This window comes from Podarcis raffonei, chromosome 14, assembly GCF_027172205.1.
Source record: "Podarcis raffonei isolate rPodRaf1 chromosome 14, rPodRaf1.pri, whole genome shotgun sequence".
Taxonomy (NCBI): domain Eukaryota; kingdom Metazoa; phylum Chordata; class Lepidosauria; order Squamata; family Lacertidae; genus Podarcis; species Podarcis raffonei.
In genome coordinates, this window is record NC_070615.1 from 20,883,640 (window position 1) to 20,899,511 (window position 15,872).

The following is a 15,872-nucleotide window of genomic DNA, read 5'->3' on the forward strand; positions in this document are numbered from 1 at the left end:
GTGAGGTAAAAGAAGCAATTCACACCCCTACAAAATGCACTGTTGCCTTATAGCAATCAAATGCTCTATTGCTATTTTTGGTTTCGAAGTAGTGTTGCTTCCACTCTCCCCACTTCATGATTTTAACAGAGTGCACATTACCATCAAATACTAAAACTTCAGTTTGATGATCATTTAAAGCCCGAGACATTCACATGCAGGGTTCCTATAGCTTCATGTGCAGTCTTGCATCTGCACTGGAATAAACTTCAATGGTTTTTATTTATGGAACTGCTTTTAAATGTCTGTTCTATTTTTATATATGGAATTGTTTGTAATTGTTTACACTTTTGTTTATGGCTGTAACTATTTTGTTTTATAATTGTATATATTATTGTTGTAACTCGCCCTGGGAACTTGCAGTAAAGGGCGGGTAAGAAATTGAATAACTGCCTACCCATTTATATTTATGTTAAATCTGCTTGCAAAACTGAAGGGATAAGTACCACTCACCCATTCATTGTTTGGTGACCTGAAAATGCTACAATTAAACTCCAGCTCTTTTAAAAGCCTCAAGCTACAGGTTCATAACACCTTTTTGGTATACAGACTGATAATACTGTTGCCTAACACAGCGGCAGGCAACAGCAACTGTATGCAGATCAAAATTCAATAGGAATGTAAGAAATCCATCCCAACCCCAGCATCAGTAAAAGTAGAATATAAAAGTGGTTGAAGCTAAACTCCAAAATCCTGAGATAACAGCCGTTTCTCGCAAGGTCTCTTTTTTGTTAAAAGCTTATTTCACTTTGTAGATCAAGCCCAATAGAAGTCCGGCTCATGCTCATGGTGTTCAAACTTGCTGCACACAGTGTGCAATTATACATGGTGGTACACTTACAAATGCATTATTTAAATCAGCAAGACTTCAGCATATGTTATAGCTTAGCTCCATTTACAATTAGTACACTGTATATTTCACTTTTATACGGTATTGCAATGCCCAAAGGCAGCCCAACCTCCCTGAAACAGAGTACTTTGGGGGGGGGGGTTGAATAAAGGGATTGTTGGGGGATAAACACACAAAACTTACGGCAATATCAAAGCACCTACCTGAACAAAAAGCCCAGTTATGTTCTTGAGGCAAACATGCATGCTTTGAAAATGTGCTTGGAATATGATAGCCAGGGAGTTTGCTTTGACTAACAGTCACCCACCTCAGATGCTACATAACCCTTTGAAAGTTTAGCCTCCTATTTTCCATGCCCAAAAGAACCTAGGATGTCTCTTCTCTGAAAGAGTCTGATCCATCTCCAACATACATAAAAGCCTGCCCCCGTCTCATAAAACGCTATTTATTTTAAAACTGGCATTTGACTATCAGCTACCTAACAAGGGGAGATTAGTACTGCATGAAGAGTCTACAATATCACATGCACTATAACATTAGTTCCATAAAAACAACATCTCTGCAAGAGGATGAACTAAGCCATCATCTTCAACCTGACTTGAAAAGCAGAGGAAGTTTACAACCATTAATTGAAGCAAATGATTTTAAAACTTCATATTAAGTTATAGAATATTTTCCTACACATTGAAAGATGCTGATGCAGGAAAATCGCCCCATTGACCACAACTACATTCCATGAAGTTCTCAATTTCAAAGGATTCAAATTACGTAGGAGTGGAAGCCACTGCACGACTTAAAAACACCGAACACACTTTTTCAAATTTTGGCAAAGAAAATTTAGATTCATTTCAGTTGTAGGTGTCTAAAGAAAGGGGGATCTAAAAGGCTTTCAAATTACTTTTCAATCCACAAATCTTTCAATTTAACAAAGGGAGTACAGTAGTATAAAAGATACAAAATGTAATTAAATAATCTCCCTTGAGAAGACTAACTTGTTTAAGTGTCCTCTTCAACAGAGTCCTCTCTGATTATGATTATCAAGGAAACCACATTCCAAGCATCCAACCTTAAAGCTGGCTGGCCCCCTTTGATAAATGGAAGCTGCTTAGAGCAGTAATGTGCCTTTTGCTTAGACTACTGCAACACAGTAATAAACCTTGTAACTACAGCTTTATACTTTGTTGCCACAAACAGTTATTACCACCTAGTCAAACTGTCAAAGCCAACCTAGAGAGAAATGGGCAGAGGGATGCGTTCAGACCATAGCTGTCAACTTTCAGATTTGAAAATAAGGGATCAGCATCCTCACCTGTCCCAGGGACAGTCTACGGGATATCTAACAATCCGGGATAGCAGCAGGAAGCAGCGCTGGAATAAGAGAATTTCCCGCAAAAAAAGGGAAGGTTGACAGCTATGGTTCACACACTAATTATCACATAATATAAAATACAGCGCTACCATCATGGCTACAGGTGACAAAGAACTTTTCATGTTGGGGCTTGGTGTGTATAAGCATTGAAGAGTCTTCTCTCAAGCTAAAAGTATTTGCTTTTCCACACATTGGAGGTTTTCGCTTAAGGAAGTGCTGCAACTAACCACTCCCTTTACAAAAATAAGAATGAGTTTGCACCTTGGCTTTTCATAAGCCTGTCACAAGTTTGCCAAAAAAGCTGGAAGTGCTTCAATCCACTTACTAATGGACACATCCTGTACTGACTTTTTGTGATGGGAGTACTCTCCCTGCAGTCTTGACTTAGTTAGCTAAAGTACAGTACAAACTTGTCAAATGGCATCCCAGAGGCAGAGACAAATGCAATAAATCTTGGGAATAAGGCCTAAATCAGGGGCAAGGAACCATTTTCCTCCCAAGGGCTGCATGGTGAATGAGACCAAAGGCAAGAGTGGGCCAAGCAATGGATGTGACTTTCCTTTGTACAGTTGCCTACATTGCAGGCATGCTAAAGTCAGCACACATCCACAACCCTTTCCACCCTTTATCCAGGAAGCAAGAGGCATTACCACAGTTCAAGGACACATTCCTGCCAAGTCAAAAGCATTTAAGGAGGGTATGCAATAGGACCAACGTGGCCAAGAGAGGCCCAAGGCCATCCCCAAGGATCACTGGGTGTGCTACACATGGATGCACTGGGCATCAGAAAGAGAAAAACAACAGGTGTAGGGAGGAGGCCATTGTGGCTGCTTATTCAATGCTTAAGTATTCAAAGGGTTGTACAAGGGTAGTGCTAAAGGTATGAGAAGCAGAACGTGAGCAAAGCAAGCCTTAGAAGGGATAGGCTCAGAAGAAAATCAGCACAGAGATCTTTCAGTTCAGCCATTCCACAAATCTTAGCCAGTGCTAGTGTGGCGTTACATTTTGATGAAGAAAGGCATACAATCAAAATCAGGTGAATACATGCCTACAGCACTGAACATGTTGAAAGGGTTAAATGATTATGACAATAGAAGGGACATGATGGAAAGAAAAAGACAGTATAGAATCCATGTACAATCCATGAAGGACACTGAAAAAGATCAAAATTACACTGTAGGGTTAAGGAGACCGAGAAGTTTTTAAAAAGGGAGACATTGATAGGAACAGTGCAACTAAAAATTACTTAACTACAGTGGTGAAGGGCAATCCAACATACCTTAGTCGGAAGTCAGTTCGATGGAGTCTAATGGAGCAAAATTCAATCTAGGTGTTTAGGACTGCAGCCTTAATGTTCAAAAATCTGAACATATTAAGCACAATTTTTTAAAAAAAGGTTTAAGTGTTCAAGAAAAAAACCAATCCCAAATTCCCACATGACACACAGAGGAGGGTGCTAAGCAGGAAGTTGCTAGGGTAGGAGAGTAAGCTGGAAGAAAAACTCTGCAGAGAAAGGGCCTGGATAAAGTAACTAGGATGTGAATGCATTGTTATATGCAAAAAAAACTGGGTGAAATCATACTTCAGAGAAGAGAAAAATGAAGGAAAACTACAAGTCCAGAAAAATACTGACAATGCAAATGGTAGTAACCTCTCTCTTTGTTTTAAAGGAAAGGATTAGTTTTCTGGGACAATTTTTTTTAAATAAGGAAATGCTTTAAAGATCAGTGTTGTTGTTTTTCAAATGATGATAAGTTAATGGTTTATGTGAACTAGAGAGAACAGAAATTGGTATAGCGACGTGAGGGAGAATGAACAAAAGCCCAAACTTCATTTACATAATGCTGAAGCAAAGTTTAGTATTACACCTGTTACTAAATCTGTATGTTAAAAATTAATCCCTCTGTAGTTTCAAAGGAAGTACAAATTCAATAATGTGAGCAGATAATTTACATACCTATGACATGCCTCCTCGAGCTTATTCAGCAATCAAACCCCATACACATACACACACTTCTTGAATGTAGGAGCCTCAGATACAGCTGAGTTAGTCTTACCCACATGTCAGCAATGACTAGAGATAAGACAAGTGATTGCTACTGAACAGAATTGGAACTATGGGTTGTTACACGCTACCTACATTTGACAAGTTCCACCTACGATGAGATATCATTATCATACAGTGCACACGTAAGAGGCTGATTGTTATAATATGGTTTGTCACAAAAACAACTCTGGCTCTGCTCTATTCTGTATACCCTAGATTTTACTTCAAAAGTAAGCCTGCAGTTTGAGTGGGGTTACGTTCTCGGGATCATGCCTAAAGCCAAAATCACATATAGGCAAAACACACTGGATTCAATGGCAGGTGGGATTACCAAAGTCATTTTCCTCGAAACTCCACTCCTCCTTAATTTTTTTGCCATTCATGTCAAGCTGAATGTGCACAAGTTAAATGTGCATAAATTGGGGGCTTAGTGACAAAGGAAAACAGTACATATTAACCACGTCAACACTGCATCATAAGCACAAACCAAGAAGAAATATTGTGTCAGGCAACTGCTGGAAAAGGAATTGGTTTGGTAAAGTTTGATCGCCAAAGAAGATGAGAAGAAAACTGAGGGTGAAAACAATACTACTTATAGTAAGTGGTATCAACCATGAATTGCTTAGATCTATAATTTAAGAACCAACACACACATGTTAATATCACTGTGAGGTCCAAAGGATGTCAGCACAATAACCAGGCTCATTTCGCAGCCCCAAGGGATAAATAATTCAGTATCATCTCCCATTCTAATGAAGAACAAAGAAAAGTGAAAAATAATTTATGAGCAAGCAGCAGTTTTTGAACATTCCTTTGTAAACCAGAGAAAGACCTTGGAAAAATGTATTTTACACTTCTCAGCCTTCATTCTCTGTTACCTTCCTGCCACATGCAGAACTGCTGATTGACTAGGACTGACAAAAAAAATTTCAGGATTTGAATCCAAGTTAGTTCAGGAGGAATGTATACAAGTTGAAGTACAAGCATGATTCTGAAGGGGGAAATAGTGGTTATTCTCTGGGCCTGCCTAAACTTTCAAGTAATAACCAGCTAAGTAGGAAACTCATTTTTCCACCAACTTCCCCCAAAGACCATTGGAGGACTTTGATTAAAGATTTCCAGTATACATACTTGTTACTTCTTGTAGGAAATCCAAACAAGGTCGGCTACTTCCAGAAATACTTATTGAAACTGCCAGCGGAGTCTGTCCTTCATAGTTCTTTGTATTAGTGTCTGCACCATAGTTGTATAACATCTGTGCACAGAGTACATCATCCCTAAGAGCAGACAAGTGCAATGGTGTCTGCCCGTCTTCTAAGCGCCCCAAGTTTGTATCAGCCCCTCTCTGAAGGAACATCCGGCAATAAGAATGATTGCTTTTGATCACAGCATAGCGCAACAGGAAGCCGTTCTGAATGTCAATGTTGGCATTGTGATCTAGGAGTATTTTGACACAGCTGGACCTTTCGCGGATAATAGCCAGTTGAAGTGGTGTAGTACCTTTGTCACTGAGTGGATCAACCTCAGCCTTGAATTCCAGCAGGAGACGGACAAACGAGTCTCTGCCGTAGTGAGCAGCCACATGCAGAGGAGTCCAGCCATCATTACTTTTTGCATTAATGATATCAACGCGGTAGTCTGATTCCAGCATTAGGCGTGCAATCCGAGCTCGGCCGTGCATAGCTGCATAATGTAGAGCAGTGAAGCCTCCAATTAAGTCTTTCACTGTGGGATCAGCTAAAGTTAAACAAAATTGCAATGGGTTAGCTATTATCAGGAGAACACAAAAAAGGCATCTGAATTTTTTTCTATACATTGTTACAATTCTTGGGAGGGTGTCCTACAAAATCATCTTACCCAACCATCTTGCAATTGATAATAATTAGTTCTTATATTATGCTGTAAGCTGTTCATTTTATTTACTTACCGTAATAAAAGCTAGCTAGCTAGCTAGATGACATAGATGATAGATAGATGATAGATGATAAGATAGATAGATAGATGATAGATAGATAGATAGATAGATAGATAGACAGAGAGAAAGATCTAAAAAGTTAGGGGAAGAGCTAGTCTTTCTCTTTCACTTTCACCAATTGAAAATATGTAAAATTTTACTTTATGGCTTTCTAGTCTTAGCTGATCCAAACAATTTGATAATATTGGCACACAACTGTTGTCTGTATGCAATTTTCCAATTCAGTAGTAACCCTCAAAATACAAGTTGCTTTATAACTTCAGAGAATTTAAGATGTGGTTTGGCAGAGCCAGGGCAGAGGCTGTTGAATAAATAATAAAAAATAATAAACCAAAATCTCAGGTGCAGGCTGTATTTTGGAACATGGGTCTATTTGAAAAAGTGAATTTTATTTTTATTTATTCAATTTCTATACCACCCTTCACCCAAGGATCACTGGATGGTTTACAGTAAGAACACACAAAAATACACAACGTAGTAGCAAACGTGTGAACTCACTTTCCTTTTGAACAGACTCAACATTATTGCGTATTAGCCTGGTTCACGCATAATGCTGAACAGCAGCTTGTTTAGCCAAAGTGTGGCTCGTTAAGACATCTGAATGCAGCTCAGCAGACTAACCATGATTTGTTGTCTGGCAACATGATACAATGCAAAGTCATGGCTTGTTTTAACCACAGGTGCTAGTTGATACCTTTCTTGAAGAAGTCTTTGCTCCTAACTGCCTGGCAGCAGGCTCCTTTTCCAGCCTAACTCCTCCATGGCAAGTTCCCCCCCACAAGCCAAACCAGGAAAAGACGAAGATGGGGGAAAATGTAAAAGCTACTGCTCTGCTGTCTAACTATTATGACAGGGCTACCCGAACTAACTGATACTTCGCTACTCTAATTGCTAAACCTACTTGCAGTAGAACAATGAACACTTTAGCGGAAGGAAAACACTGATCTTCCACACTATACACTTTATTTTGTTTTTATAAGTGAAGTATGTGCTTTCAGAAAAGGTGTTAATATGCATGCATCATTTTAATCAGGTCTTTTTAATTGTTTTTAGTGCTGTTGTGATTTATAATGTTTTTAATGGGAACACAGGAAACTGCCTCATACAGAGCAACTATCCATCCAGCTCATGCAACAGCTCAAATTAGAAGTAGATTCACTGAAATTCATATTTGCTTGAAATATGAATTAACTGATGCAGAGTTCTTGTAGTAAGCTTCATCTCAATTCACCTCCTCAGTTTCCACATCTTGGTCAAAAACAAACCTAAACCCAACTGCTCAAGGTATTTCTATGCATCAAAGCTCCTTCAACTCTAAAATGTCATGCTTGTTTCTGTGTTCTGTGTTTTGTTTTGCATTGTGCTTCTTGGTCTTAAAAAGAAGCATGTGAAGTAACATCTGCTGGCCCAAGATGCAGATGTATTGTGGTCTGGCAAGATGAGCTTCTATTTTTTTGCGGGGGGAGGGGGGAGTGCACAATGCTGTATAAGGTAAAGAAAGAATGCCCTCTGTGGTTCACAGCATTTCCAAAGTATGTAAGCTACATGTTATTTCAGATCATCTTGATAAAAGCATTTTCTATAAAATGAAAATAATCTGGGTTTGCCATTTCACAAAATTAAGGTTTTTCAGGCATGTAAACATTCAGCCATAGGAGAAAGAAAATAAGGTAACAAATAAAAAACAGTATCACAGATTTCCCTCTATCCCCAGAAATCTGGATTCATTCTTTAAAGATCCACCAGTGTAGAGTTGATATTCCAACACAACACACATATCCCCCCCAACCTTTCTAAGAGTAGTTTTGCTTATACATACACCGGCATTATCTGCATACAAGATTGAGATAAGATATTTGCAAGGACAGTTTAAAACATTGGCCTGGCTAAAATACAACTTTAAACCACTTTAAAAACTAAGATTCAATGCAAACTTGTGCACACTGCTCAAACACCTCTGCTTTGCTTCTCCCCTGCTCCTAACTCTGCTACACTTAAGAAGGAAACAAGCCAGAGGCTAACTACAGGCAACCCATCATTTATGTACATTCAATGTGTGTGTGTCACCATACATACGTGCATCACGCCATACCTGGGAATGATAAAAATCGCTAAAACAGCCTCAGAAGAGGCATGAAACAGTCAGAAAAGGAGTGGAAACAGCACCTAGCAATCCCACAGGCCTTTGTACTTGCAGTCCCAAGAGCCCTTGCATCTACCATTGAGGCCTGTGGAGAGTTGGGAGTTTGAGAAAGGAGATAGGGAGAGAGAGATTGTTTTGGAGGAGTTTTTTAAAGCTGTTGTTTGATACGGCACCTAAACACAGCATCACCAACGCTGGAGGAGAAATAGGAAGTGCTGGACTGTTTCTAGAGTGGCATGTGTGTGTGTGTACGCTGTGGCACGCAAGTTTGGCAAGAATGAATCCAGAATATGTGCCATTAAGGTACAAGGAAAAAAATAACAATTTATTTATACCACGGCCATCTGGCATCAGGGGCAGCAAGTGCATGTACACATGCAACTGCCATAGTCCCCAACTACATGCTATGTAGTCCCCATCTACATGCCCAGTGTTAGAAACAGATATGAAAGCTAGGAGCTAAATGGCAACTTAAACCTAGGTTATGGGTGCAACGACAGAATGTCTAGGTGTGCTTTTTTTAATCACAAGAATACAAAGCTGAAAATGAATGAACTGCAGCTAAAATATTATGTTCGTTTTTCACATGGTCTAGTCCTTCCCCTGCTCACCCCCCTAATATTCTTAAGAGGGTCTCTTCTCCAGTCTTCAGAGAGTAGCTGGAAGTGGGGTGGAAGAAAAAGGTCCTGCTTTCCTTTTCACTCTACAGTTCTAATCTGAAAACTTAGGTGCAGGACTGCACCCAGAGATCAGAAACTGCTCGCGCTAATTAAATTACCGGTCACAAAATGTGCCTAGAACAATGGGAGTTTCGAACACTGATGCCCTGGTGAAGGCACATGAGGCACTGAACCTGTGTCTAGAGGACATAAACTGCTAGTGTATCCCCATTAATGGCAGCACCTTGCACAAGAAGACTCTCAGGCTGCATGTGCGCTTCAAGCAGCCTGCAAAGGAGTTCTGAGCTAGCTGCGGTTGGCTGGACTGCTTCAAACGACATTTTAATTTAAAGAATATTGGCACCCATATTGAAGCTGCATTTGTGGACCAGGAGGCTGCCCAAACGTGCCCTGACCAGCTGGAGAGACAAAAGTGCCAGCTGCCCACCCCCATGTTCTTTTGCAATACACTATCAGCCCCACCAAGTGAATCTGAACCACAACCAAGCACTTTGGGGTACCGGTCTATCCCTGCTTGTCACTGTTTGCAAATCATCCTCCTCCAGCAATGAAGAAGACTGAGTGCCACCATTCCTGCCCGTCTGGTAGGGCTGCTGGTTTTTAAATGGTTTTTTAAAGGGTTTCCAGAGTTTTAGAGGGTGTTTACAGGCTTTTCCAATGGGTGCTTCAATTATACATGACTTCCCGTATGCGCGCGGTGCCTCAGAACGAAACCCCTGCATAAATGGACAGTTGCCTGTATATGTTAAGTGCAGACCAGTGCTGGTGGTTTGTTTCTCTCAAGACAAACAGAGGAAGCAAAGGAGGAAAAAATGAGGTGAAAAAAAAGGGGTAAATACTGTGGTGGCCAGGAAATGAATTAAGAAGTTTTCACCAAGTGCTTTCCCAAGGGTGTAGCAAGCCTGAGGTCAGCCCAGCTGCTCCAAACCTTAATCTCATGTTCTTCCTGCATGTCCCTGAAGTTCTGTTCAAGCATAGTTTTTTTGGTTGGCTTGACTGTGAATCTTCCAATAAAAAAATTATTTTTCTACCCAATCATCTAACAGGGCTCTAGAACTTTAGGGTAGGGCTGCCATACGCCCGGAATTTCCAGGACATAGCCGGGATCTGGCAGCTGGAAACAGTGCCTGGGTGAAAATCGCTGAAATGTCTGGGAAAATCCGGATGTATGACAGGCAACCAATGTCAATTTTGGTGAACTTCCTTAAAAATGGGCAAAACTTTAAAAAGCTCAACAACTTTTGTGTCCCGATTTTCACTTTTTGAAATATGGCAACCCTATGTTAGGGCAACACTGTTAATGTAACTATCTTGCTCTTATTATCTTGTGCGGGTGTTAAACCAAGTAGTTTTAAGACTAGCTCTTAATACAAACACACACAAAAACCACTCTGCCCAACGAACAATTCCAGAAAATCTGTAAGTACTCAGTAGCCACTGGAAGTAATAGAAGAAGCCAATCTATTTAAATTAGACTATTTCTGATAAAGCATCTGCATGACAACTTAAAAACTCATGCTAAGAGACAGTATTATAACAAGTGATGCTACTATAATCCTATTTAGGACCATGTGTCTTCACTGTTGTTGTTGTTGTTTTACTCAATTTTAATCTGAGAATTTGAATGCTTTGAACTTGTTGGTATCTCTTCAATGAAGCCTACCCCCACCCCACCATCTATCAAACAACATTTCATGTTATCGATCAAAAGTTATACGGTTAAAAATATAAATGATTACATGTCAGCTTTTCAAAATCTAGTATTAAGTATTATTGCATGCTCATCATCAGCACACTGTTATGAGTACAGTGATTTTGAAACTTTCGCTGGAAGACAGTTTGTCCACCACTAATGATCTTTCCTCTGCAATGTGTAGCCAAGGGGGAATAAGGCAGCTTAGCATTGCCCTGTGTGAACTAAGCAACCACCTTAGAACATGCTACAGAATGCTCTGTAATGTCCAGGAGCTGTATCACAGATATCACTGTCTACAGTATTCCCTTCATAAAGTCTGAAAACCACTTTAACATACTACTGCCTACCAGCTATCAAAGTATGGCTAATGTCAAATACTTTTTAGGAACTATCAAATATAGCTAATATAAACTGGCAGACATCAAATGGTGAAATAAAAAAAAATCATTGGATATCGAAGCTATCAAATATTCTGATGAATATTTGCATAACTAGGGAACAGGTGGAGATTATCAGGCAGCAAGACTCACTGTAATTTTTGGGAGTAAATTCATTGCAGTTCTAAATCGGTTTTGCAAACACTTGTACTGCCATCTTCTGGCCACACTTACTTACCACAAGAAGGATAAAAAAGGTCATAATTTATTCTACTGGACCTTAAAAGGTCATACAATTTGCAATACTTGAAGTTTAAGCTAAAACTTGCCAACTCAATGCATTTTGATCATTTATAACAAGCTTCCTCAAACTCAGCCCTCCAGATGTTTTGAGAAGACAGTTTTTGCAGTTTGTATGTTTTGAGTTTGAGGAAACCTGATTTATACGCTCTGTTTTAAACCAGCAATAGGCTATTTCTGTGCTATTCTCCTAATTAACGAGTAGTATATTTCATGGCACAAATTGACCCCCTCATTAAATGCTCAGTTCCATGTTAGCACCATCTAGAAGAAATGGGCTTCGTGTTTATGCAGCACATGCACTCAGACATACATGTACAAGATCTAAGAGATACAATGATAAAGCATGAGAACTATTTCTTGCAACACAAAAGTATCTTTCTTTTTCTTACAAATATAGCGTACAGTAAGCAGAAGGAATCTACTCTACTGGAGGTAATACAGAAGAGTCTACAATAAACACACTACTGTCAACAGAAGGTGGGAGCTACATGAGAACTGAAAAATACATAATCATGCTTTCCTTGAGTGTTCAAAATCATTCCCATAGTAAAACCTCAGCCTCTAGTAAATTTATGTATATTAGACACATGAAGGGGTATTTATGTGGCATACAAAGCTTTGTTGGGTTTTGGCAAAACATGATTCACTTGGATCCGTTTGTTCCATAAGTTCTTGCCTCCAGAGAAATTTCCCCAGTAAGAGGCCACATAAAAGTTCTCAGTTTTTCTGCCATCTTATCTTGAATTCACCAATTTTACATTTTAGCACATAGGCTCCAATTCACTTTATGTACACAGTGGCCATGTTCATACTTTCCTGGAAACCATTAACTATGGCAGGGGTGAGGAACCTGTGGCCCTCTAGACCAGTGTTTCTCAACCTTGGGGTCTCAAACCCCAGCTGGTTTGGACTACAACTCCCATCATCCCTAGCTAGCAGGACCAGTGGTCAGGGATGATGGGAACTGTAGTCCCAAAACAGCTGGTGGCCCAAGGTTGAGAAACACTGCTCTAGATGATATTGGGCTCCAAACTTCCATCAGTTCCTGCAAGCACAGCCAACACTCAGGAATGCAGGAACTGTAGTTCAGCAACTTATGAAGGGCCACATTTTAGCCACCTCTGAACTGTGGCTTCCCATTAATGCACAAATAGCTCTCTTTTTGCTCCCCGCCCCCCAAATGTGAACACAACTCCTGGTTTAACCGTAATACACACAATTTCTTTTGTTCAATCCCTGTAGTACAGAGTTCTGGAGCACTGCCCTTAACTAGGGATGGTCAGTCTGTGTAATTTTCACATTGTTAATTCCCAGGTTATTTGTTTACTATTTGCAAGTTTTAAAACAAAAATAAAATGTCTGTACTAGAATCACATTTAGAAAGGTACTTATGTTTTACTACATAGGCTGAAGGCTGCTTTTAAAAAGGCAGAAACTTTAAACTGGTAAAATAGCCACTCCCAAGGAGCTTCCAAGACCAGCTGCTACTGTGACTATGTTCAAATAGGGCTGCAAATGACTATGGAAATGATGTGGAAATATACACCGAGCGTCCCAGGGACACTGTACCGGTGGGGGTAGGGTGGAGGAGAGAGATGGGTGCTCTCATGGGTCCAAATCAGATATTTTCACTCCTGGGAGCTCCCTCTGAACATTTGCAATGGTGGCTGGGCTTCGAAGCTGCTTAGAAAATCTATGTTACCAGTTCAAAGAAACCAAAGACACAAAAACAGAACACCTCTTAAACATTGCTACAGTGGAACCTTGGTTTTCAAGCGTCTCGGAAGCCGATTGATTTGGAAGCCGAACGCCCAAAACCTGTAAGTCAATGCTTTCGTTTTTTAATGCGCCTTGGAAGTTGAACGGCTTCCAAGGCGTGTTTCTCCATTTTCTCAATGGAATTTGCCAACCGCCCATTGTGCCTCGGTTGTAGAACATTTCGGAAATCGAACTGTCTTCTGGAACGGATTATGTTCGACAACCGAGGTACCACAGTATCATCATCTACATTTGATAGTTGGCTTACACAAAAGTTTCAAAGCACTGCTTTGCTGTGGTTCTGTTCCTTCTTGAATGTCTATTTCCCAAGGGTAATACTTGAGGAATGCTCTTCAGCCCCATGGAGCCATCAATGTGGGGTTCCTCAGAATTAGATTTTATTCCACATTCTACTTAACACCTACATGAAACAGCTGAGTGGGGTCATAGAGAATTCTGGAGTACATTGTCAGCGATATGCTGATGACACACAGCTCTACTTCTCCCTTACATCTGTAGGTACAGCGGTACCTCGCAAGACGAAATTAATTCGTTCCGCAAGTTTTTTCTTCTTGCGAGTTTTTCGTCTTGCGAAGCACGGTTTCCCATAGGAATGCACTGAAAATCAATCAATGTGTTCCTATGGAAACCGCCTTCAGACCAGGTCCGGGGACAGTCTGTCCCCCCACCTCTTCTGAAGGCTGGGGGGGGACAAGGGCTTTTCTTCCCACCGCCAGCCTTCAGAAGGCTGTTCTGAAGGCTGGCGGTGGGAAGAAAAGCCCTTCTCCCCACCTCCCGCCCCGCAAGCTCTGGGGACAGGAGGGCTTTGCTGCCGACCGCCAGCATTTTAAAAGCCCCCGGGACAGCGGAGACTTCTCTGCTGTCCCGGGGCGATTTTAAAATGCTGGCGGGCGGCAGCGAAGCCTCCGCTGTCCCAGGGCAATTTTAAAATGCTGGCGGGCAAGCCCATAGGGCGAAGCAAGCCCATAGGGAAATTCGTCTGGCGAATTCTCTTTCTTCTTGCGAGTTTTCCGGCTTGCGAGGCATTCGTCTTGCGAGGTACCACTGTATTTTGGACTGGATGAGAGCCAATAAACTGAAGCTCAATCCAGATAAGACTAAGGAAGTTATTGGGTGGTTTTCTAGATTGGCTAGATGGGAGGTTGCCTGCTCTTGATGGCATTACACTCCCTCTGAATGAGTTGGTATACTGCTTGAGAACACTACTGGATCCATTGCTGTCGCTTGAGGCTCAGTCGGCTTCGGTGGTGCAGAGTGCCTTCCATCAGCTTCGGCTGGTGGCCCAGCTGCACCCCTAACTTCTGTTGTCTATGCTCTGGTAACCTCTAGGTTACTGCAACATGTTATACATGTGGCTGCTTCTCCAGGTGGTTCAGAAACTTCAGCTAGTGCAGAATTCAGTGCCAGGTTGCTCACCAGGACCAGATGGTTTGAGAATGTAATACCAATACAGTGGTACCTCGGGTTAAGTACTTAATTTGTTCCGGAGGTCCGTTCTTAACCTGAAGCACCACTTTAGCTAATGGGGTCTCCCGCTGCCGCCGTGCCACCGGAGCACAATTTCTGTTCTCATCCTGAAGCAAAGTACTTAACCTGAGGTACTATTTCTGGGTTAGCGGAGTCTGTAACCTTAAGCGTATGTAACCCAAGGTACCACTGTACTGGCCTGATTGCACTGATTGCCAATTAGTTCCCAGGCTCGATTCAAAGTGTTGTTTTCGACCTGCAAAGCCTTAAATGGCTCAGGAATGCAATACTTCAATGATTGCCTCTTTTCACATGAACCAACCCAGATCCTGTGATCATCATCTGAGGCGCCCTTCTTCATTTGCCACATCCATGAGAAGTCCAGAAGGTGGCAACTAGAGAACAGGCCTTTTCGATGGTGGCTCTCTGTTTGTGGAACACTCTCCCCAAAGAGGCTCATCTGGTGCCTTCATTACATATCTTCAGGTGCCAGTTGAAAACATTCCTCTTCTCCCAGGCCTTTGGCTAATTAAACAATCTATTGCCTTTTAAACTGGGGGGTGGGTTGTTCTGTTTGTTACTATATTATATTTTTTGGGTTTTTTATATTGTAAACCACCCTGTGCTCCTCAGATAAACAGCAATATATATAATAAATAAATAACTTAACAAGAGAAAACTAACATAGCCTAGATGCAAAGTGAATGGATTCCTTGAGCATCCTTGCAACCTGTTATTTCTCTGGTATGTACAGTATTTAAAATACTTAACAGAGGGGAGCCCCCTTGTGGTGCATTTTGCAATTCCATAGCTTGCCTACTCACTTTTTTAATTCACTATTAGATTTAAAGTACAGAAAATTAAAAATACAGAAATTCAGTCCTACCCATCTTACCTGATCATTTTGTGAAGCCAAATGCAAAAAGAGCCACATTCAGATGATAAAACCCTAAGCTCAACATGAGTGAGCTTCATACAGGTATGCAGTTCCTTCATTTCTCCCTCCAGCGAACAAGCCAGGAAGCGGCAGTTAACAATAGCTTCCCATTACGCCCAACCAGGAACTATGGTTAATTGCTTTCAGTCAAGTCAAGATCTGGAGGCTAACTTTAAAGTGACGGTTTCCAGATTCAGGCATGACTGAAAG

The 15,872-nt window shown here is 41.0% G+C and overlaps 1 protein-coding gene across 6 annotated transcripts in view; it reads right to left on the minus strand.

Moving 5' to 3' along the window:
- ASB7 (ankyrin repeat and SOCS box containing 7) overlaps positions 1-15,872 on the minus strand; it is a 39,517-nt gene that overhangs the window by 13,650 nt on the left and 9,995 nt on the right. For all 6 annotated transcript variants that reach the window (XM_053364896.1, XM_053364899.1, XM_053364898.1 and 3 more), the window contains one exon: positions 5,437-6,042. In XM_053364896.1, coding sequence (XP_053220871.1) covers positions 5,437-6,042 — 606 coding nt within the window. The remainder of the gene's footprint in view (positions 1-5,436; positions 6,043-15,872) is intronic.